The 24174-nt window shown below is 39.8% G+C and overlaps 1 protein-coding gene across 1 annotated transcript in view; it reads left to right on the forward strand.

The window, feature by feature from the left end:
- The window catches only part of lrch2 (leucine-rich repeats and calponin homology (CH) domain containing 2), a 29278-nt gene extending 6695 nt beyond the window's left edge, over nucleotides 1–22583 (forward strand). The window contains exons 5-16 of the mRNA XM_037687696.1: nucleotides 827–914; nucleotides 2809–2913; nucleotides 5597–5665; nucleotides 6003–6065; nucleotides 8990–9038; nucleotides 10335–10475; nucleotides 11890–11940; nucleotides 12023–12086; nucleotides 15489–15601; nucleotides 20838–20975; nucleotides 22075–22152; nucleotides 22464–22583. Coding sequence (XP_037543624.1) covers nucleotides 827–914; nucleotides 2809–2913; nucleotides 5597–5665; nucleotides 6003–6065; nucleotides 8990–9038; nucleotides 10335–10475; nucleotides 11890–11940; nucleotides 12023–12086; nucleotides 15489–15601; nucleotides 20838–20975; nucleotides 22075–22152; nucleotides 22464–22583 — 1079 coding nt within the window. The remainder of the gene's footprint in view (nucleotides 1–826; nucleotides 915–2808; nucleotides 2914–5596; nucleotides 5666–6002; nucleotides 6066–8989; nucleotides 9039–10334; nucleotides 10476–11889; nucleotides 11941–12022; nucleotides 12087–15488; nucleotides 15602–20837; nucleotides 20976–22074; nucleotides 22153–22463) is intronic.
- The last annotated feature ends 1591 nt before the right edge of the window (nucleotides 22584–24174 follow it).

Here is a 24174-nt window from a genome sequence, read left to right on the forward strand (position 1 = left end):
TGTTTGTGATTCATTCTAACAAAAGGACGGCTCTGATTCCAAAAGAGATGGGAGAGATGTGTTAACAAAAGCAACAAAAAAAAACAAAAAACACAGCTGGTTGTAAAAAATATATATCTGGACTAGACTACTGTATGTATATTAATTAGTCGCTAGTTATAAAAATGCTTCAGTTATTATTATTTATGTGTTATTTAACCTTAAGAAATAAAGAGATTAGCTTCTCCTTCCTTTAAGTGATACATTAGATCAAATATTTGAACTGGGGTTATGTGGAAAGATGATGGACAATCAATAACTTACCTGTTTTTATAAACCCATCCAAAGGAGGACATATGGTATGGTCTCCGTAAACATTCTTTAATCCTGCCCATAACTTCTGATCCGCTCAAGATAATTTAATGAAACGTAAAACACATGCATCATTGCTAAACACAGTGTCTCATACAGCTTTCATCACCTCAGTTGTAAGGTAAAGGTCACAAATAAAGGTCAACGTTAAAACAAGGTCTTTGCTTGTCCGGGCCATTGCTAAAGATTCCTGTATTGCTGTTAAATAGTTTGTCAACAGCTGTTAAATGTACAGTACGCGGTGTTCTTGTTAGAAATAATTTAATCCATGAGCTGACTGCTGGTCTGACAGACTAAAAATGAATTCCACTAATCTTTAAACAACTCCAATCTCAAAACGTCAGAATTATACTCTATTTCTCCAAACTGAGCTCATTTAAAGAGCTGTCTACAACAGCCTTAAAAAAAAAAACATTCATCAGTCCATTATCTTTTCTGTACTTCTGAATATAAGTGAAAACCTTTTGAAATTCAGCTTTTGTGATCCCATTTGGGTCCACTGGAGCTTATGGCAGTGTTAACCAGCACATCTGGGAAGAATCTTTCAGTACTGAGTGTTACACGTGGGTTTTGGAGCGTCACACTTTTCAGAGGGAACCTCCTTCCTTTTAACGACTCGGTAAAACCACTCTGCACTGAATAAACAACATCGTTGAACAGTTAGAGTTTGCGTGCTCAAACGGCCCGCCTGCAATGTAAACCTATCATCAGCGGAAAAGATTTGACAGATTGTGAAACTATTAAATACAAGAGCAGGTCTGAACTGTTGAGCTGCTGAAATTATATAAAAATATAGTTGGAGTTTAAATCTACAGCCGACTGTCTGCTCTGTGTTTTAAAGGGACGGTTTAGATCTTTGGAAGTGAGATTCATCCGTCCGTCCGTCCGTCCGTCCATCCATCCATCCGTCCATCCGTCCATCATCTTCCTGTTGTTCTGGAGCCGGGTCTCAGGAGCACCTCTTCCAGCTCTTAAGAGAGGACTCCAAGGTGTTCCTATTATTAGCGTCGAGTTAAACTCGGATGCAAACAGAACTCGGGGAAACTCGAGGATAAATAAATAACTTATGTATTGAACTTAAAATCAAAGCTCTGACGTGGCAGTGAAAACTTACAAAAACCAGTAACACGGGGAGACACCGAGGAAGCTGTGGGAAGCACAATCCACGGACGAGGGGCAAACAGAATGAGACAAGACCAAATCTAACGAGAGAGAATAACAAACACCCGGGCAGGATAAATCAGGAGCAGGTGAGAGTGGGGGGGAGCGGGAGCTGGCAACAAGAGAGAAACACTGGGGAAGCTGGAAACACAGGAAAAACAGACTCAGAGAACGCAATAAAATAATCACAAGTAGACACAAACACCATAAAACACACAGATTATGACCGTTTCCAGTCCAGCCAAGAGACATAGTTTCTCCAGCGTGTCCTGGATCTTCCCCATGGCCTCCGCTCAGTTGGATATCCCCAGAAAACCTCCCAAGAGAAGCATCCAGTGGGCAGACTCACCAGATGTGTGAACCACTTCAGCTTACTCCTCTGGATGAGGAGGAGCAGCGGCTCTACTCCGAGTCTCTCCTGGATAACGGAACTTCTCACCTTATCTGTAAGTCCAGCTACCCTGCAGAGAAAACACATTTAGATCACCTGGATCTTGTTCTTTCAGTCACTACCTTGAGTTTGTGTTCACTGGTGAGGGGAATGTAGACCAACTGGTAAACAGAGAGTTTCTCCTTGCAGCTCATCTCTCTCTTTATCACAACGAATTGGAACAGAGTCCACAATACTATGGAAGCAGCACCAATCCTAATGGGTAGATGATAACAAGGAGCTTGATGTCCTTCACCCAGATGTGTCTGATACGGTTATTGAGCTAGTAGCAAGTCCAGTCTCCAGTCTTAAAACGTGATTATTCCTGCAGAAAGTACCCCATGCTGCACCTGTGATGCTAAACAGCTGCGGCTGCTGCTTGTGCTTAAAATAACCACAGAATTCTACTTAATTACCATATTATTGCAAAATTAATGGTAATGTAAATTAACATCTAGCTTAACTTTTGTAATTGTCCTAACTCTCTTCTTTTATGCAGCCATAATCAAATATTTTTTACTCTACAATTCAGGAAACAATAAAAACACAATCAATCATGGCTGAGACTTCACGCGGTTACATCGGTCTGACAGCCTCATTTGTCAAAACCATCCGTTTTTATAGCTTCATCTGTTAAACGTACTGTACAGTACATGTCTCAGCTTGAGTCTGTGGCTCACGGATTGCTGCACATGCTGCTTTAACTGACGGGTGGGTTTGGCTCATCTTGAATAAATGCTGCCAATCACTGCTAAAACATCTGCACTCCTGAAATTAAGACTAAGACCTAAACTGCAGAGAATCACAAGTTCAGATTTATTTAAAAAAAAACTCACGTTTAAGTTTAAGCTCTGGTTGTTTTCCAGTTCTGATAAGGACCAGCTTGCTGAGGAAGAAGATGATGAGCTGAAAGAAGTGCTGGATCTGAGGAAGATCGCTGTCCAGCTTTTGCAGCAGGAACAACAAAACAGGTGAAAGGGACTCATGAAGATTGTTTGTCCTCCTTACTCGACACTCTGAGCAAAAACCAACTGAATAGAATAAGATGAACTAACATACAACCAGTGGTGAGCTGTGACCACAAGATCTAGACCTTCAGTTAGGATGAGACACTGATATCCTATGAAACGTTAACATCAAAGACCTGGAGTCATAGTACAATTACATCACTTTACTACTAATATTATTATCAGAATGTAGTAACTTGCTGACAGGAAGTGCTTCCCCCTCTGTATCCATCAGGTACGACATCTTTATGGTGTCATTAAACAGTCACTAACACAAACCTGAACCTAAACACCAACCCAACACTAACCAGAAAAAAAAACCACAACAGGGAGAACCCGTCTAAACACATAACCTGAAAAGGTGCACCCATTCCTGTTGTAAGATTACCCAGCATGCCCTGCAGCTCACCCAGTCTTTTACATAGTACAACAAGTTTAAGTACAATGTAATTTGGAGAATTCACCCAGAAAACTTATTGTTCCTGTTAAATTTCATCACGTAATGAGACCAAAACACAACTGCAATATTAAAAATTACCAACATAAACCGAAATGAGATACAACCTTTCATTTTTTTAGACAATTTCTGTGTGGATTTGTAAATGTACAGTTTGCTATTGAATGCATCACAAATATTTACATGGTCCAAAAAAAAATAAAATAAATGCCTGAAAGCCCTTCGCTACATCAACATTGAATTCCTGTAAGGTACTGATCAAACTCCTCCTGAACAGTGTTGCCAGATCTCACAATAGAAACAAGCAACCAGCTCTATGAAAACGAACCCCAAAAAGCCCAACTGGCAACCCACCGCATTGTGTAAAACAGAGGCCATTTTGAAACAGTACACACATACATTTATTATGGCATTACACATAAACAACAGCAAAATCATGCTAAACACTTTGAATAACATACTTTTAAGCTCTGATAAAAAATAAATAAATTTTGCATTTGTAACAAATATGTAAATCATATATTTTTCGACATATTTTTAAAAACAAAACATCCTGACATCTGCGTGTGAGTGGAGCCCCCTAGTGTTCGGCCACAGTATGAGCGTTTTGGGTGTGCGCCTGTCGCCTCGCCAACTTGGGTGGGAGCGATAAACAGGAAACGGAGGCGTGGAAGGGACAAACTACACAAACTTGAACCCAAACACAAACACAACACTCGTCTTTTACTTTATTGTGCGGAGCTGGGAGATAATCAGCTAGTTTCACTCGGAATGAAAGTCAAGCCCAAATAAGCAACTTCACGTTCAAAAACAAGCCCAAAACAATGCAGCTCGCGACTCACTAGATTTGCAGGCGACTTTAGAAAAAAACAAGCCCAAAGCTGCTTATAATGAGAGGACTTGGCAACACTGCTCCTGAAGAGCCTCTGACAGAGCCCTGCCTTCTCTCCTGACAGTGAAGTCCTGACCAATGAGAAAGAACCTTCAAACATGTAGAACCTTCAAACATGTTTCTGCCTGGAGACAAAATTTTAAAAGAATCTGATTGGAGAACTGGATTTTCATGAATTAAAAAGAAAAATTCTTGTTCAGCGGCAAAGTACTTAACAGAAAATAAGATAAATTGAGAGGAATGAAAAAAACTACATTGAAAATATATATTTTATATAAGAAATATGAAATCTAATTTTTAAATGTAATTTTTAGTATGTGCTGGATTCTTCGGCCTTCTCTGAAGGTGTTGAAGGCCTTGATGGTTCCCTACTGTATACTACTGCCCACTCCTCCAGTCAATAATTTTTTGTATCTTACCCCATTTGTTTTTTACTTTAACTTTAACCACTTTTCTTTTTGCTGCTGCTGAAAAACATACCCGTAGCAAGATGCTGCCACCACCATGCTTCACAGTGGTGATGGTATTATCAGCACGATGACAGGTGGTCAGCTTGAATCACATGTGGCGTTATATATTGACTGTTTCTTCCACGTGTTTAGGGAATCTCCAAAATGTCTTCTGGCAAATACTACAAGCAAAATTCATTTAAATTTCACGTTGCAAAGCAACAGAAGCGAGAGAATCATGACTTTTGGAGCTCACTATCCAGGCGACACTGCATAGTAACTTTCTGGGAGTTACTGGTGTGCAACATACTAAATTAAATACAAGTGTCCCAAAAATGCAACATTTCACAAGGAGTTAAACAACAGGTACAAGATAAACACAAAGTTTCAAACAAATAACAACAAAAATAACTTAAGGAAACACAGAAGAGAACCAGACAGGGCATGGAAGCACAATGCTGGACTGCAGGTGAGGTGAAAACCTAGAGACTAAATGGACCAGGACTGACCAGAAGATCAGAGACAGGTGGGTGAGTAGGAACAGAGAACAGGTGAGGAAAGGAGTGGCAGGACAGAGGAGCAGAAGGAAAAGTACTGGGAAAAACAAACTGGTGGAACAGGGAACCACACAGGAACAGAAACAAACACAAAGATAAAAGCTAAATAAATAAGCACAGACGTCTACCAAAAATTAACCAAAGTCACAGCTCCTGACATGAACACGCCTAAAAACCAAACCGAACACGTCTACAGTGCTCTGATGTCTCTGCAGATCTTTCTTGATCTTTACTTCTTTCTGCTTTTTTTTCTCATGTTTCTCCTCCTGTGTGTTCGTCGCGATGCTTTTAGACGCCGGTCGTTAATTTGCAGAGCCGAGAGTCTTATTCACCGACGCAGAGTGACCGGCAGGGCGCACAGGTAAATGTGTGGGGCTTTTCACAGCAGTTTGGTAAAAAATAAAAAAAATAAACACGTCTGGTTAAACCTATACATCCAGTGTGCTTATCTTGATGATCGCTGCATGAGTTACAGTTATTCTTATAAGAAAAAAGGCCAGATTAGCATTGTTTCCATTGTGCAGGGGAAGTTGTTTGTTGCTCAAATGGTGGGATCATGGCCCGGTTTTTATTTAGGTCAATTATAAAAATACTGACTCTTTGCCAGTAATGTCCCTGACTTACATCACTTCACAGGAACTGTCCTTGTTTTACCTGTACATGTTTATGGCTTGTAAACTGAAGGCCTCTGTCTTCAGGTTTCTGAGTCACTCTGGGAGCTCCAGCAGCAAACAAAGACTGCCACCTCAGACTGTGCGCAGGTACGAGCAGCTCCACACGAATCACCACGACCCAGTCCTGCAGCTCAAAACCTCACCTCCATCGTTTAGCAACTGGAAAGACAATTTGGTTCTCACACCCAAATATCAACTGTCTGAGGACTGAATGTCCACAGAGATCTGTTTAATGTATTTTTATTTAATTAATTTAATTTATAGACATCGAGATTTGACTGTTTGCTTAGCCCACTTGACTTTATCCTCCAAAAATGATGTTTACAGCTGTTTTTTAGCTGTCTGAACAGATCCAAATTTATCCCTAAGACATTAAACACCTACTGTAGCTTTTTTTTTAAATTTAGCCACAAAGGACATTAAAAGTTTGTCTTTGTTTAGCCATTTGGGTCTGTACCTAGTTGGACATAGCCCAGATTTAGCCCAAATGGACCTGTTGTAGGTCAGACTTTGTTGAGGCCACTTGACAGTTAAACTTTACCCCTAATAGATGTGAAGAGCTTGGCTTTTTAAATTTTTTTCTTCTTTAAATGGTTCACATTTAGCCCACAAAGGACAATTTATATTAAGCTGTTTGTCCTGATTGTTGAGGCCTCCAACTTTTGTTTTTATCGGGCCCCTACGTTGGAGAAAGAAAACTGCCAAACCAAAAAGTAACAACGTGTCAAATATTCAAGTCTATTATGTGAATTAAAGTCTTTCAGTTCTAACCCCATTAAGTGGAATAGTCATTTTAAGGCAGAGGTTTGTCAGTCTGGCAAATAAAAAAAGATAAATAAAAAGTTATTTTGTCTTGTTAAAAACACTTCCTGTACTATATTTTCTTAAAATATCGTCTTTTGAAAATAAACTTGTTTAAAAAGAAAAACAAACACATTATGAGGGTTTTAAAATAATGTAGGGCCTTTTCTGAAGCTAAAAGTCATTTAACCATAAATAACTGCATACTTAGTAATAATACAGGCAAAATAGTCAAATAAAATAAACAGAATCAATGTAAAAAACAAATTGTTTGACATTTATGCCCATTAAAAGCGTTACATTTAACACATTACAGTTATGTCACGGTGTGGTTCCATAAACCAGCTTAGCACATACAATTCACTAAAACTTTATTTTGTTATAATTCTGTGTAATACTGAAATATGCAGATGTTTGTGACTAAATAAAATCTTGAAACTGACACTTTAAAAAGAACATTATGTGTTTTGCAAAAAAATGAAGATAAAAGTTAAATAGAGAAATACATTTGTTATAATCTTGGACAAACAAATAGCATTTTTTTAGTTTTTATATTGTTTATATCTGAGAACTGAAGAGCAGAAACACCCAGACTAACAGGCTGTGCTCTCCCGTGGCACCCAAACACACACAAGCACAACACCTATCCAGCAGCAACATGAAACGAAACAAGCATCGAGATGTGGAAGAGAACCCACCTCAGCTGGGTTGACTTGGAGCTGGCCCCTGTGGCATGGACCCAGGCCCCACCAGGGGGGACCATACCCCACAGTTTGATAATTACTGCTGTAGTACTGCTTAACAAAAGCTGTAACATTTTGAATTTCCACTAGAAAAATTAAATTTCCTGCGAAAATGCAGTGTGAATGCTTATTGCTGAAGAACTTGCTGAAAAACAGCTGAAATTAGCTAAAAACATGCCAAAATTTTGCTGAAATGGAAGAACAAGCCTCAGTAGAAGGAAGCAGAAAGAAACACATATTTGCTGAATTTGGTTTAAATGAGAGCAGCACAGTGGTGCAACTGGTAGAGCTGCTGCCTCTCAGCGAAAAGGTTGCCGGTTCAAATCCCGGTCCGGGGGCCTTCCTGGGTGGAGTTTGCATGTTCTCTCCATGCATGCGTGGGTTTTCTCCGGGTACTCCGGTTTCCTCCCACAGACCAAAAACATGCATGTTAGGCTGATTGGTAACTCTAAATTGTCCCTAGGTGTGAGTGAGAGAGTGAATGGTTGTTTGTCTCGTTTGTCTCTATGTGTCCCTGTGATGGACTGGAGACCTGTCCAGGTTGTACCCCGCCCCTCGCACAGTGATTGCTGGACATGGGCACCAGTGACCCCCGTGACTCAAAAGTGGAAGAAGCGGGTAAAAGATAATGGATGGATGGTTTAAATGAGCAGAAATGAGCACAAAAATTACTTAATTAGCTAAAAAAAAGGTCAAAATTTGCAAGAAATATAGCTGAAAAGTAGCTAAAACAGCAGAATGAAGCTTACATTACCAGAAGGAAGTGGAGAAAGTGCAATTGTGACCAATTAGTCTGAACGAAGCAGAAATGAGCACAACAAAATAAAATAAAAGATTATCTGGAAAAAGCAGAAATTTGAAAAAAGAAAAAAAAAACAGCTGAATAGTAACTAAAAAGGCAGAAAGTTGCTTAAATTACCAAAAAGGAAGTGGAGAGAGCACAATTGTGCCCAATTAGGCGGAAAGAAGCAGAAATGAGCACAAAAAGTGGAAGATATCTGAAAAAAGCATTTATTAAAATAAACAGCTGGATAGTAGCTAGAACAGCACAAAGAAGCTTAAATTACCAGAAGGAATTGGAGAAAGCACAATTGTACCCAGTTAGGCTGAAAGAAGCAGAAATAAGCACAAAAAGTGGAAATTATCTGGAAAAAAAAGCAGAAATTTGCAAAAAAAATTAATAATAAAGGAATTAAAAAGGAAAGCAGCAGTTTCTTAACTTTTGAGGCTAAACTGGTCTGTTAAACTTGCTTGTTACTGCTGGAAGGGCAAAAAACTAGGATTGTGGTTTTATTCATTTTTGAAGTCATGATCAGACTGACCACAGGTCAGTTTTGTGTCTTGTGCTGCTTCAGACTCTAAGACAAGACAAGAATACACCCAATTTTATAAACCTTGTGTATTTGCTGATTCTCATGTTGACTGGCTTTAAATCAAATCTTTGGATGTTATGTGTCTTTATTTTAGTGCTTCTCTGGATGAGGGAAGTAGCGGAGCGTCAGTGCTGAGTGGGCAGGTATGGTTTCCTTTACATCCAAACGTATACTGTTTTTAAAGTGTCAAATTACCGTGTATGTCTTAAAGTAGTGACTCGCTGAGCTGCGACTGTTGGCAACTGGTTGAAGAGCAGAGAGTCTCCAGAATGTCATGCAACATGCGAGGCTTTGGTCTCGGAGGTTCCCGTCTTAGTTGAATTTTCAACATCTGAAAATCTTGTATAAGACGTTTTCTCTCAAAATGGTCACAAAGTTGTCATCTTGAAGCCAACTTGAACTCTTCTTGACTTCGATGTAAGCATCCCTGACCTGCCTCAAGAAAGCAAGAGCTGTACTTTGACTCCTACTCTCCTAAGATATAAAACATGTCCACCTCTTCCAGCTCTTCTGGAAGGAATCCAAGGTGTTTCCAGACCAGCTGAGAGACAGTCTCTGTAGCGTCTTCCCCAAGGTCTCCTCTCAGTTGGACATGCCCGGAGCCCCTCCCTAGGGAGGGGTCCATGTGTCACCCTTACCATATGCTTGAACCACCTCACCTGGCTCCTCTGGAGGTGGAGGGACAGTGGTTCTACTCCAACTCTCTTGGATAAACAGAACTTCTCTCCCTATCTCTAAGGGAGAGTCCAGCTACCCTACAGAGAAAACACATTTCAGTCATATGAATCCAAAATCTCGTTCTTTTGGTCACTACCCAGAGTTCGTGGCCGTAGGTGAAGGTAGGAACGTAAACTGACTGCAGCTCAGCTCCCTCTTTACCAAAACAGACCGGCAGAGTCCGCAATACTGTGGAAGTTGCACCAGTCCATCTGTCGATCTCCAGCTCACTCCCAACCTGGAGAGAGCAATCCATCCATTTCCGACAGAGGACCATGACCTCAGCCTTGGCGGTGCTGATCCTCATATCAGCTGCTTCACACTTGGCTGCGAACCGCTCCAATGAGAGCTGGATTTAAAAAGTTACACAAGCAATTCTAATCATGAACAAGGGGGAGGCTGCCAAAGAAGTAAGAATGTTGTGAGCAATGAAATATTGTGCATGGTCTAAAATACAGCTTTGCAAGCCGTGAATACAAAAAAAAAAAGCTTGATTAAAAAAAATGAGCTACTCAAAACATGTATGTACAGCTTTCTGGACGCAAAACCTCAAAAATTTAGTGTTTTAGTAATTTTGAAACTGTGCCAAAAATTGACTGATTTTCTCACATCAACTCTCCAGTGAGTCTCCAACAGTCACAGCCCAGTCCGACAATCTTCAGTCTCCTTTTTTCCTAATGAAAGCCGAGTGTTGATTGTTGTGTTAACTTTGTGTTTTGCAGCCTTCTTCCTCCTGCTCCTTTGATGGAAGCTTGAAGACCGAACAGTCAGACTCAGAGCCAAAGTGGCCCGAAGTACCGCCGGTCCTGAATCAGAACGAAGACCGCAGGCGGACCAAGTACCTGAGAAAAGACTATCTAAAAGTACGTTTGTATGCATAATCCTATGCACCCATGCACTTATCACCCCTAACGATGCCAAGCTGCACATTATGGTTTGGCTTTTCCAGGAGTACTTGAGTTGAACTCCTTTTATCGTCTCGTTTCTGGTTTCACTGGTGTCTTTTCAGCAGAAGGGTCTCGGGTTGTTATGATCCACAGAGTTGTTGTTGTTCCTGTTTGAGTGGATACAGTATCATGACTGGTGACAGACAATATGTGCTTTTGTAATCTGAGTAAACATCGTTGTCCTTGAGGCATAGGGGGAGGAAAAGATTGTGGCAACAATTATTTGTTCATCAGCAGAATGCAAAATTATTATATAATAATCAAATAAATTAAATTCAGTTCAGTTTATTTATGTAGCACCAAGTCACAAGAGAAGTCATCTCAAGGCACTGAAGAGAAACATTCATATATAAAAATAATAATTTAACGTTATTTATCTGAGGAGCAGACTGCTTTGAATTTAACTCAGTCACAGAGCCCTCATCTTGAGCAAGCATGAAGGTGACAGTGGGAAGGAAAAACTCCCTCATGAGGAAGAAACCTTTAGCAGAACTAGGCTCAGGACAAGCGTCCATCTGCTTCGACCTGCTGGGTTTGAGAGGAACAGATACACAATGGCAGGTCAAGAATCACATGTTAAGATAGAAATAATATCAAATAAAGACTATTCAATTTTAACAATTAATTTAAGGAAATTAGGTAAACTTGTCCTCCAGTAGTCTAAGCTTAAGACAGCATGACAAGCTAACCCTAACTATAGGATTTATCGAAAGGAAAGTCTTAAAACTGGACAATGTGTCAGACTCACAGACAGAAACTGGAAGTTGGTTCCACAAGAGAGGAGCCTGATAACTGAAAGATCTTCCTCACATTCTGCTTTTGGAACCTCTAGGAACCACAAGTAAACCTGCAGTCTGAGAGCGAAGTGCTCTGTTAGGAAAATATGGAACAATAACATCTGTAATATAAGATGGAGCTAGGTTGTTGAGAGCTTTGTAGGTTAGAAGTAAGATTTTGAATTCAATTCTGGATTTGACAGGGAGCCAGTGGAGAGAAGCTAAAACTGGAGAGATATGAGCTCTCCCACTAACTCCAGTTAAGACTCTGGCAGCAGCATTTTGGATCAACTGAAGACGTTTTAAAGAAGTTTTTGGACACCCAGATAATAAACCATTACAATAGTCCAGTCTAGACGTGACAAATGCATGAACCAGTTTTTCTGCATCAGTTTTAGATCAGATGTTTCTAATTTTAGCGATATTACGCTAAAAAAATAATAAAGTTAGTTACAAATAAAGTTGGACCAAAGTCAAACACCTGTCCAAGCTGAGACAATTACACAATTAGCTTCCAAGCATCGTAAAGTTGTGCTCGTCTTTTCTTCTTGCAGTACAAATGTCAGAGCGCTCGTAAGAGCTCCAGCAGCAACGACGACTCTGAGGTAAGTTTGACACACTCGTGCACCATCACGTCTTTTTGCAGTATTTCTATATTTTAAGAGTAAAAGCTGTTTTGGTCCTCAGGCAAGTCTGCGCTTTGCTGATTTCAGCACCACGTTGACAGTGTTCGGACTGAAGCCAAGATCAGGTAATTAACTTTTTTTTCCCACAGCCCTTTAGGTTTCAGGTGTATGAATGTCTCTCAACAGGGTTGTAATGTTTATTTATCAAGTCATGTGGAAAAAAGCCTATTATGGCCATGCATGCATGCATACTTTTGCAGATTATATTTTTCTGAAAAGGGCTTCAGAAATATGTTTGTAAGAAAAAAATCCCCCTTGTCATGCACTCACGTGTCCTTTAAAAGTAACTAGTGTATTCAAATCAGTGCAAGTCCAGGCCCATGTGAGCTTCAATTGCACCTTAAGCCAATTCTTTTCTTTCTTTCTTTCTTTTGAGCCTTTCTCTGGAAGTGGAGAATGATTTTCTTTGGAACTGTTTCTGCACAGCTTTGTTTGGTCATGTATTATTTTTATCCTCGGTTTACACATAACTTTTTGCTTTGGTGCGATAGGAAATGAGAAATGTTCTACTTATTTGTGATTTGTACCGCCCTAGAAAAAATTCCACTACTGCTTCAGGACGAAAGCTTCAGATTCAGTATGGGAAGGAAAAAGTTTATGCATCGTCATGTTTAGGAGGTAGGCAACTTTAAAAGTAGAACAAGAAGGCAACACAAAAACCTTTTACCCAAAGCACAAAATACTGTATTTTCTTCCATACGCATCGCACCGCCATATAAGTCGCATCAGTCCATATTTGTCTAATAAAGTGGAAAAATCCACAAATATGTTGCTTCGCCGTATACATCGCATCTATTATGCATCACCACTGACAATCCGAAAATGTAGGCCGCACCGGTGTTGTGCCAAAAAACGATTGGCCACCAAATGGCGGCCGCAGGAGCGTGCACAGGAGGACTTTAACAAGAATTTAACAAGATTAACACTTAAAAACAATTATTTGTTTGCTCTAAATTATATTAAAGTGTGTATCAATCTAATGTTTGCTTAATAAATGTACTTTAATGGTCAAATCAGCTGTATTTAAAAAATAGTTCGCTGCCTTGCTCCATGAACGCGCAGAGGAAGAGAAAAAGGAGGAACGCGGCTCGGTTCTCCAAAAATTAACAAGAACTGCACCTAAACAATTATTTTTTTTCCTTGAAATTATAGCAAAGGTGTGTGTCAGTCTAACATTTGCTTAATAAATGTACTTTAATGGTCAAATCAGCTGCATTTCGCCGGGGCAGTGCAGCTGGATTGACGGTCGGTCCAAACAGCAAGCAGAACCAAGGTGGGGAGGCCATGGCAGGCCGATTGAGTCATTAATAGCTGGTGAAGATTCTCGTCATCCAGGACATGGTAAATTCAAAAAAGTTCAAGAAAAAACTATAAAGTATAGTATAATAAATAAAGTCCAGTTGTTTTTGTCTTGAACTTTTTTGAATTTGTCATTATAGGCACGTTTACCTATTACATGATACAACAGCATGCCATACATTATTACTACTCTGCTGCCATAAAGTGGCTGAAAGTGGTACTGCTCTATTTCTTTTTCAGTCAGAATGAATGAAAACGGTCATATCTCAGCCAAAAAATGGTTTATAAATATGGGAAAAAAATCCATAAATATGTCGCTTCAGCCTATAAGTTGCAGGACATGTAAATTATGCAAAAAAATGCAACTTATACAAAGAAAAATATGGTACCCACAAATCAGCCACATCAATAAACTGATGACATGAACGAATGTGACTGATATTAAAACATTTCATTGCCATAAAAACACCAACGTTCATGCTCATTATGAGCATGAACGTTGGTGTTTTGAACCACTTTGGCATGGTCTGACTTAGAGGAGTTGATGGGGGAGAGGGCGGGCCCCAGAGGGCATCTAATCACCAGCAAACTGATTGTTTCCACTCTGGGAGTGAGCTGTTTGTGGGATTCTGTTTGGTTTGGTGGGCTCCTCAGACTGAAGAAGTCCTTTGGATGAAGGACGAAACGTCTCAGCAACAAAAGAACCCATCCAGATGACCTGACTGAACATTGTTGGATTTCATCTCCATGTTTTACTGATAAACTGGAACTTCTAGCATTGATGTCTCTCATGTTCCTTTGGTACCATGTGTGGCAGGCCATTGTGACATATAATCAAACCTCACTGCTATCTTTAAATACTTGTTGTCCCTCCACTTCCAGTTATTCTTGTGACCATGATACCTCGAAAAACTTCCATTTTGATGTGTGGCTCCATATCTGTCCTAGACAAGCAAAAAAAAAAAAAAAAAACTCCTTCTGTTCCTTTCCACAGTGTAATTCCTACTCAACTTATATGTGGCATCAAAAACATTAAGGTTTACCTGCATTCCTTGTTCAGTTCCAGTCCAGAAAAACACTCATCTCAAAAACTACAAACATTCACTCTTCAAAATCCTTCATTGACAGGGGACCTCGGCGTACGGCTTGCTTCACTAATATTCATCCTAAGCACAACATGCTAACTTGTCAGATTTGAAATTAAAAGTATTTAATGTAACATACTTGTAAAAATTATATTTTAAGTCTCCACAAAAGAGAATGTGTTAGGAAAGAGTGATTTAAACTTTTCTAAAAGTCCGTGAAAAATGTGTTTGTTTATTGTAATGGCTGCATTGGAGATGTAAATACCCATAATTCATCTCTTTCTTGTCAAAACTAACATTTCAAATAGTCATAGGCCGTTTTTCCTTTTTCCATAATCAACATTTCAGATAAACAAGCAGTATGATGATGATCCCCATCGCGGAGTGATTTGATTAGTGAATGTTTGTAGTTTTGCAGATGAGTGTTTTTCTGGACTGAAATTGAACAGAGAATGAAGTAAAATGTTTATGGTTCAAAATATTCATGTGTGTAGGAGTTCCACTGTGGAGACGACCAGAGGGAGTTTTTATTTTATTCATTTATTTGCTTGTCTGAGTCAGAGCAGAGTGACAAATGGCTTCCAGTTCCAAATATCCACAAATACATTCAGAAAAACTGGAGTAAAAATATCTGTTCAGGCAGCTTCTACAGCTGATCATCAGCATCCTTAAAAATTCCTGTTTTATAATTGTCCTTTTTGAAAATGCATAAGAATCTGAGTTTCAATGAGTGTTTGCATCTTAGCATGAGTGCTCTAAACAGAGTAAATTAACGTATAATTCAATTCTGGAGGAAATATGTGTTTTTATTTAGCAATAAAGGATAAATTAAGTTTTTGTTCACAGAATAACTTTATTTTGGGGGGCTTTAATCTGAAAAGAATAAAGATAAGCAGACCCTGCTTCAGTGTCATTGTAGGGTTAGTTATGGTTTAAACCTAACAAACTCCCGTCCCGCTGAAATGAAGCAGACCTCACCTGCCCCGACATCAACCTGACTGTTTTTAACTGCTCTTTATTTGGTTTGTACGTTTCACTGTGTCTTATCTGGAACTCAAGACAGCACTCTATTTACCAATCCAGCCTTCAGCAAAGGAAACCGTCAGGACTTCAGCTCAACAGACCCCAGCTTCACCATGAGGAGGAAGATGGAGCACCTGCGGGAGGAACTGGAGCAGATCGGACTCCTACGGCAGGTCGGACACCTCACAGCTTGTTTACGTCTTGTTACTCTTCATGACTCACACTTAGAGCAAGGCCTGCCAAACGCTGGTCGTGTTCCAGTGTTTACTCCTTCGAGTAACGTAGTGAACTCTAAATGTCGAGTGTTTTCTCTCTGAGTGTTCCCACTAAAACGTACGAAACAGTCTGGACATGTCTCCTTTTGCTCGGCCTATCTTGTGCAACACACGGAAACAAGCTGATGTTTGTCTTACTGACCATTTAAATTTATTTCTACTTTGATGTTATCTGTCTTCTCCAGAAAATCAGTTTTAAGCCATGGGAACAGCATGACTGTGTGGTTTTTGACGAGAGGCTTTTTCAAACTGTGGCAGATCTTGAAACTGAAAACCAGCCTAGTCGAGATTTGGAATTCCCCCAAAAGCTTTTGAGATTATCTTCAAACTTGCAGAAATATATAATCTATAATCGAATAAAAAGAGAATAAAATGAAATTGTGGCCCTTCAAAGATAATGCAAACCTGATTTCTCAACCTGATCGTCCCTAAGGGGGAGTTAATATAAATATGTACACAGTAATGAGAAAACACATGTTTGAGACTTTCTAAGAATTAAGACAGAGAAAGTAAATGATGTAATATGAGTTTTAGTAAACTCTTGACCCCTGAAATGTGACACAGTTGTCTCAATGTGTTGAGCAGATTACAGTTAAAGTAGTTACAATTAAGGGTTAGAACTGATATTTATCAGAAATCAGTCAAAACGCGCTTTATGCTTTAACATGGTAAACGTCTGATTCTTATATAAGCTGATTTTATATCCAAAAATCTAACTTTAACCTACCAGGAGCAGTTTGGTTCAAAATGTTAGCCTAAAAACATAAAATCCACAGTTTTAATAGAATTCAACAGCAACAAACTCTATGGGCCTTCAACGCCTTCACAGAAGGCCTAAACATTCAGCACATATGAAATGTCACATTTAAAATTTGAATTAAAATTTTTATTTAATATAAAACAATCAGTGTAATTTTTCTTATTTTCTGCTAATTTTAGTTTATGTTTTTACTAATTTGCAGTTTAGCAAGATTGTTTTAAATTTGTGAAAATGCAGTTATCCAATCAGATTGTTTTAAATGTTTGTCTCCAGGTAGAGACAGAAGGAGTTCTCCGTGATTAGAACTTCACTGTCCGGAGAGAAGGCTGAGCTCTATGGGCAGAAACTTGAGCCACCAGAGTTCAGTCGGAGGCTCTGCAGGACGAGTTTGTTTAATAACTGACTGGAAGATTAACCAATCACAGTGCCAGTGCAGAGGGGGTGGAGCCAAAACTAGGGCTTGAATAGACTAGTCAACGAGTCGATTCTAGGACATCTCGCAAGTTTTTTAATTTCACATCGACTAGTTGCAGTCGGCGATTGTGTCACGTGATCCGCCATCCGCCCGTGGTGGATTCCTCCACCGCCTGCCCTGCTGTTTTTAGTTTTATTTTATTGAATCCACTAAATAAAAATAAGAAAACAGGGGTGGCGCACCACTGCACACCACCTCCAGTGGTGGAATCCACCACTGCACACCACCACCAGTGTGCACCACGCACCACCAACGGTGGAGAATGCACCACCGCTGCAGTAGTTTATTTTATTTAGTGGATTAAATAAAATAAAACAAATTTTTGGAGCTTAACAATCGTTTTGGTTTTCCTGGGACTTATTTGAAGTATGATAAATGGTAGGAGGATAAATACACGCTCCCGATGTTTTGTTGTTCTTTTTTTATTTTTTTGTAAATAATAAATGACTTTTTTTTGTGAATAGTGTCTTGAGTTCCTATGACGTCACACCGACTAGTCGGCGTCGACTTTTATCATGTTGAAGTCGACTTTAAAAAATATGTAGTCGTTCAGTCCCTAGCCAAAACACAGGACACTGAGCCTTCAGGATTCCCCTCTAGACCATATTTTGACCGTGTGAAGATTTGTGACGCATTCATTTGCAACCTCAACTTGTAATTTAAACAAATGTAGTTACTCTAAAAGATGAGGGTAAATACCAAATTTAGATTTACACATAATTTAACAAAAACAGTACGTTATCTGGGTTATTGTTAAATTTCAGTGTGAGTTATTGCAATTACATGTTGTACTTGAACGCAAGAGATTGTGAACCGCAGGGACTTCTGGGTAATCTTGGGACTGATATAGGTGGACTTTTTCATATTTCCCTTATTTAGTTTTTTTTCTGTTTAGTGTTGGGTTGGTGTTTATGTTCAGATTGTTCTTAGTGACTGTTTAAAAATGACACGGTAAGTCAAATGTTGTACCTGATGGATGAAAAAGAGGAAAGGCACTTCCTGTCAGTGGCGTTCTAAATGCAAAACTGATGAAAAAGTGATGAAATCGCACTCTGGGTCTGTGTCTTTGACGTTAGTATTTTATTAGAATTTTACAATATTACATTATAATTGAAGGCCTAGCTGTAATAGTCATGGTTTGGCACTAGAATTTAATAAACTATAAAACTAAAAGAGAAATTTCCTAAACTGTTTGTTTTGAATAATATTTACAATTTCAGCACCTTTTAGTGTGACATTAAAAATAAAAAGAGGTTAAAGATGTGAATAAATTCTGAGATTAATTGCAAGACTTTTAAAAATCCAGGCAGAGCTGTTTTGAGGGAAGTGTAGAAACGTGGTTACAGTTCTGACACACAATGGTGAGTCATCATGAAGTTTTATGCTTTCCAGTGTTATGGACTTTAACGCACAAATCTTCCAAATGTAAAAAGTATAAAAGAAACTAGAAAATTGGGGGGGGGGGGGTATATGTACCCCAAAATTCTTAAGCATATCACTCACTGGTTCCTCATAAAATCATTGCAAGCAATGACAGCATCTCTGAGTTTATTGAAATACAAACAAGAATGTGTTCGCTGTGATATCCTGCATGAGCCAAGAATGCATTACGTGCCATATTTTCAGCTTCTTTGCACGTTTCTGATAATAGATCAGGCCATCAGATAAGAAAACAATGTTTCAAACAAACACCATTTGATACCGTAGGTAGCCTTTGACGGTGTGTCCACCCATGCCTACAGGAACAAACATGTTGAATCGTTGGACTGATGGGGATCATTCAAATGTGTAATCTGCCACAATAAATTATAACTGTGGTTTGCCTCACTGCTGTTTACAAGTTGTGTTAAATCTCCCACAGCTGGAGAGCTCTTCTGATCAAGTAGTTTCTGGAAAGTGTGTCTTTTTTTATGAGCTCAAACATGCGGGGTGAGTCATTTGACAACACAGTGTTTTGTTGAAAAAATATGGACTCTGGCATTCAAACAGGTACTTGGGTGTTTATCACCTAAATGTAGCCAACGGCCCCTCCAACCAGAACATTTCCTAATATAATAATGAATCATCATGCATCAGCTGTAGTTGTGGAGTTCCTCAGGGTTCAGTGGTTGGACCAATGTCTTTACTTTTTATATCTTTCCATTAGGTAAAGTTAAAAGGCACCATTAGGAATATTTGTATTTCATCACTGTTGATAGTTAGATTTATCCAGGAAACTTGACACATCCAATCAGTTACTTAGATTACAAGCTTGTCTTGGAGACATAAATACCTGGGTGACTCTTCATTTTTTGCTTTTAAATTCAGACAAAACAGAGGTTGTGGTTTTGGCATCTCAGCATCTTAGGAACAATCTTTGCAGTCTTTCACTTCCTTTGTCCGCACATCCATTTATCCATCCATTCACCCGCCCGCCCGTCCTCTTGTTCTGGAGTCAGGTCTCGGGGACAGCAGCTTGAGTAGGGAGGCCCAGACATCTCTTTCCACAGCCACCTCTTCCAGCTTTTTTGGGATGATTCCAAGGTGTTCCCTGGCCAGCTGAGAGACATGGTCTCTCTACCATGTTTTGGGTCTTCCCCAGGGCCTATTCCCAGTCGGACATACCCGGAGCACCTCCCTAGGAAGGTGTCATGGGGCATTCTTACCTGATGGTTGAACCGCCTCAACTAGCTCTTCTCGATGTGGAGGAGCAGCATCTTTACTTTAAATATGTCTATGTTTTTTAAAATGTCAAACTCCTGCATCTGTTTTAAGGTAGTGACTCGCTGAGCTGCGACTGTTGATGAGCATTCATCAGAGAGTCTCCAGATTATCTCACAACATGTGAGGCTTTAGTCTCACAGGCTCATAGTCTTGTTAGTTGAATTTTGAACATCTTAAAGTCTTTTTCAAGCTGTTTTCTCTAAAAAATAGTCACATAGTTGTTGCCCATCTTGAACTCTTCTTGACTTTGTTGCAAGTGTTTCTGATCCCTCTGGAGAGAGCTTTCTTAAGATAGAAAACATGTCTAGGTCCATCTCTTCCAGCTCTTCTGGGAAGAATCCAAGATGTTCCCAGGCCAGCCAAAAGATGTAGTCTGTCCAGCATGTACTGGGTCTTCCCTAGGGTCTCCTCCCTGTTGGACATGCCCAGAGCCCCTTTCTAGGGAGGCATTTATGCATACCAATTTGTAAACGGTCCATCTTGTCTTGCCACTTATTGTTGATTTTGTCTCTCTGTTCTTGGAGCTGAGCCATTTTCTCTCTGATCTTTGAATCAAAGAACATTTTGAAAGGAGAGAACTGAAACGTAAAGTACAGTAGACACCAGGGTTCATCCTAACTAGATGCCTGAACCACCTCAACTGGCTCCTCTGGATATGGAGGAACAATGACTGTACTCCTAGTCTCTCCTGTATAACTGAACTTATCACCCTATATCTAATGAAGAGTCCAGTTACCCTACAGAGGAAACTCATTTTGACCGCCCATATCCACAATCTTGTTCTTTCGTTCACTGCCCAGAGTTCATGACCATAGATGAGGGTAGGTCTAGGACTGACTATTAAACAAAGATCTTCTCTTTGCATCTCAGCTCCCTCTTCACCACAACGAACCGCCCCAGAGTCTGCAATACTGCTGAAGCTGTACCAATCCATCTGTCCATCTCTCTTTCCCTCACCCGTGAACAAAATCTGAGATACTTGAACCCCTCCTCTTGAGGCAGAGCTTCACCCCCACCCTTTTCCCAAACATGACCTCAAGTTTCTGGTCTCCAAAATCTTTAAATACCACTCCGATGAAACCTCCCAGTATTATTATATTGTCATATTGTTGTGGCAAATCAGTGTAGAGTGTGTTGTAGTTATTATTAGCATCTTGTAAATATGTATAAATTAAAATAAAAATCCCTGTGTGCAGAACATCGAGTCCAGACTGAAGGTGTTGCTTCCAGATGATGTTGGAGCTGCTCTGATGGATGGAGTCGTTCTCTGCCATTTAGCCAATCACATATCCCCCCGCTCTGTAGCCAGCATTCATGTCCCATCACCTGCAGTGGTAAGTAACCTGAACAGTCCAATAGGTCTGATATTTTTAGATTACAGATGTCACAATGTTTCAAAAGAGATAATTTAATCCCAATACAGTAAATAAACTTTGACCTAGAGGCATCTTCATCTGATTTTAGATAAACTGAGGTCCAGGTGAAGGCATTTTTCATTGATTGCTGCAGTAACACTCCGTGTTAATGCTGTTTGCAAGTATTTTTAAACAGAAAACAAGAGGTACGATGAAGTCCCCCATTGCTTAGGTATTTAGTGAATGTTTGTAGTTTTCAAGATGAGTGTTTTAACATGAAATGCAGGTCAGCCCTAATGTTTTTGGTGCAAGATATTCAAGTGGGTAGGTGTTACACTGTGCAAAAGAACAGAGGTGAGGGTTTTTTGTTGGCTTTTCCAAAGCAACCCAGAGTGACAGATGCTGGCATGTGGAGGGAGCAATTTTATCCGCCACCACCAGGTGCAATGGAGGAACCAGAGGGTGGCCAAGGTTATTCTTCAACCACCCCAATCATTTGAGGGAGCTTTAACTTTAAGCAATATGAAAACTAGAAAGCATAGTTTCCCAAAAGATAGAAGGACTGGTTTACATACTGTACAGTATATATATGGTGGCCATCTTGGATTTTAACATAGTAACCCAAGTTTTGATAGTGACCTTTATTATGCATAGATGCAGCCGCACATCAAAATGGAAGTTGGCCTGTTTACAACATTCATAGATGGACGAACCGAGTGTATTTCCAATTTCCCTCTTTACTCTGCGACTGGGGTTGATTAGAGCAGTTTTGATGCTGTGTAATACAAGTATTTCTCCACAATTATTAACTGAGGTGTCAACCGAGATGCACTGGTTAAAAAAAATGCTTACGGTCCTTGATCTGCAAGTCTGTGCTGTATAAAATGCAAATATTGGATCAAGACAAATACTTAATCTTCCAAGTGGGGACAAAAATATCCTTGATCGGGACATCTCTACTTTTCACACTTCTACACAGGTGTAATTGTTTGCATCTAATCCTGAAATAACGTTTATTTTATTTTATTTTTTTAATCATTTATTTGCTAAACTAACATGATGCTGTTGTGTTTTTCAGCCAAAGCTGAGCATGGCAAAGTGCCGCAGGAATGTTGAGAACTTCCTGGATGCTTGTAAGAAGCTTGGCGTTCCACAGGTAATCTTTTATAACTTTAAGTTTGAAATGGTTTTTTTTTACTGCTGAGGACATTGTTTCTTTTTGATGTTTAAGATTTATGGTCTTCAAATATATTTAATAACTGACTACCAAGGATAAATTATGAACATAGCAGCTGCAAGCTCTGTCATGCACTCGCTGCTCCAGTTTGACTCTCTCCTGTATCTAAACAACTACCTGATAATGGAAACAAAAGAATAACATTTGAGATAAATCAGTCTAACGATTAGGTATTTTAAAAGTGAATACAGGTAGGAAGACTGATGAACCTCGTCTCTCTGTTGACTCAGGACAAACTCTGTCTGCCCCACCACATCCTGGAGGAGCGTGGCCTGGTGACGGTCGGCGTGACGGTCCAGGCTCTGCTGGACCTGCCTGCGTCCAGGTCTGCGCACCCATTGTCCATTTGATGGGAGCGGAGACGATACAGGTGTCCTTCAGTCTTACAGCTCATCTCTGTTCCACAATCTGAACCTTTCTGTCAGGGACTAGAGACCCCCCCTCCTACTTCTTTTCCTCCTCTTCCTCGGGGCAAGGCCCAAATGGCTCGTTGCTTCTGTCTGACTGAAACAGGAGATGTGAAGATGAGGAGCCTCCCTTCATGACGTCAGGCCGAAGCAAATTACCATCCACATTTTTACTCATGTTGTGTACCTCGTTACCGGGGACTGCTCCACCCCACCTGTTTGTGTTTGACTCCTGAGTCGAACAGTTAATGTGACAAACATGAAGGCGAATTTATAAAAAGACTTATGCATCTATTACCCTTCCAGCTGCAACTAACAACTCTAAGTGACCGCACGTTCACGGTGTTCCACGTAACGGAGTTAACAGAGACAGAACTCACTTTTTCACTCAGGCCACCTTGCAGCGAAGTCGTTCATAAGGAGCGTTGATTTAATTTTTTTTTTTTCAGGGGAAGAAGAAGAAGCTAGGCCTTGAGTTTTGTGCAGGTGGGTTTTCAGAACCTTTAAACCTCTGTGCTGAAGGTCTTTCCCTCACAACCCTTTTGCACGTACCAGGGGAAGTGACATCAGACCACTGTGATAACACATTATGATGTATGCCAAAAGCATGACGGGAGTTTTTTTGTAGCTTTTTTTTTTTAAACGAACGTAGAAGTTTCTATTTTATTTGATAAGTTTACAAGTGTCATGGTTTTCTCCTTATTCTTGCCAGTTCTCACTTGCCATGCTGTGAAGATCACAGCACAAACAAAGCAGTTAGATTTATTTCAATATATCTTCAGTTGAAATGTGATAATTGTATGGACTTTTGAGAGGAGGTGATTAGAAAATGTGTATTTGACTCCCAACTCGGTGATGATTTTTTCAAGATCCCCCCCCAGCTCTTCAAGGCTTTCCATAGTTTATTACTTTTAGTGACACAAACTTATTTACTTGTTTTATTTATGCAACCCGGCGGACTTCTCCTGCTGAAGCTGTCGACCTGTTAAAGCTGCTGGACGGCAGCTTGAGGAACATTTTGCAAGCCAACAAAACACAGGAGAACAATCTTCCAAAATAAGAGCACGTGCAAACCCTGCAAATAAATAAAATCAACCTGGATAGACACGGTGGCATTCCATTAACGGCACCCAGTACGGCAGGAATTTCTTTTTCTATCATGTCGGATGGAGAGATACGTGAGTATGAGTCTCACAGTCTTGTAGCAACAAGCAGATCACAGCTGTGTGAGTCTTTTTAAGAAGACAGTTTTACCTCAGGCAGAGCTGATACAACTCCAATTATGAAACTAAAAATGGGGTTCTACAACATAACAGCAGTAATTAGAGTAAAATGTAAATAAACTCTGGGATATTTGTTCAAAAAGCAGTCAGCTATGCAGCAGTCAATCCTGAGGTAATGCTTTCTTGTCCAAATATTTGTTTTATGGATACTCTCAGTATCTGCTCGTAGGCATACGCATACAGCAGCTCCTTTCTCTTTTTCTTGCCACTTTATGTCGCAGACCGATGCTACAATTGATTAAATTATCACT

This window comes from Nematolebias whitei, chromosome 14 (assembly GCF_014905685.2).
Source record: "Nematolebias whitei isolate Nwh7 chromosome 14, NemWhi1, whole genome shotgun sequence".
NCBI classification, from domain to species: domain Eukaryota; kingdom Metazoa; phylum Chordata; class Actinopteri; order Cyprinodontiformes; family Rivulidae; genus Nematolebias; species Nematolebias whitei.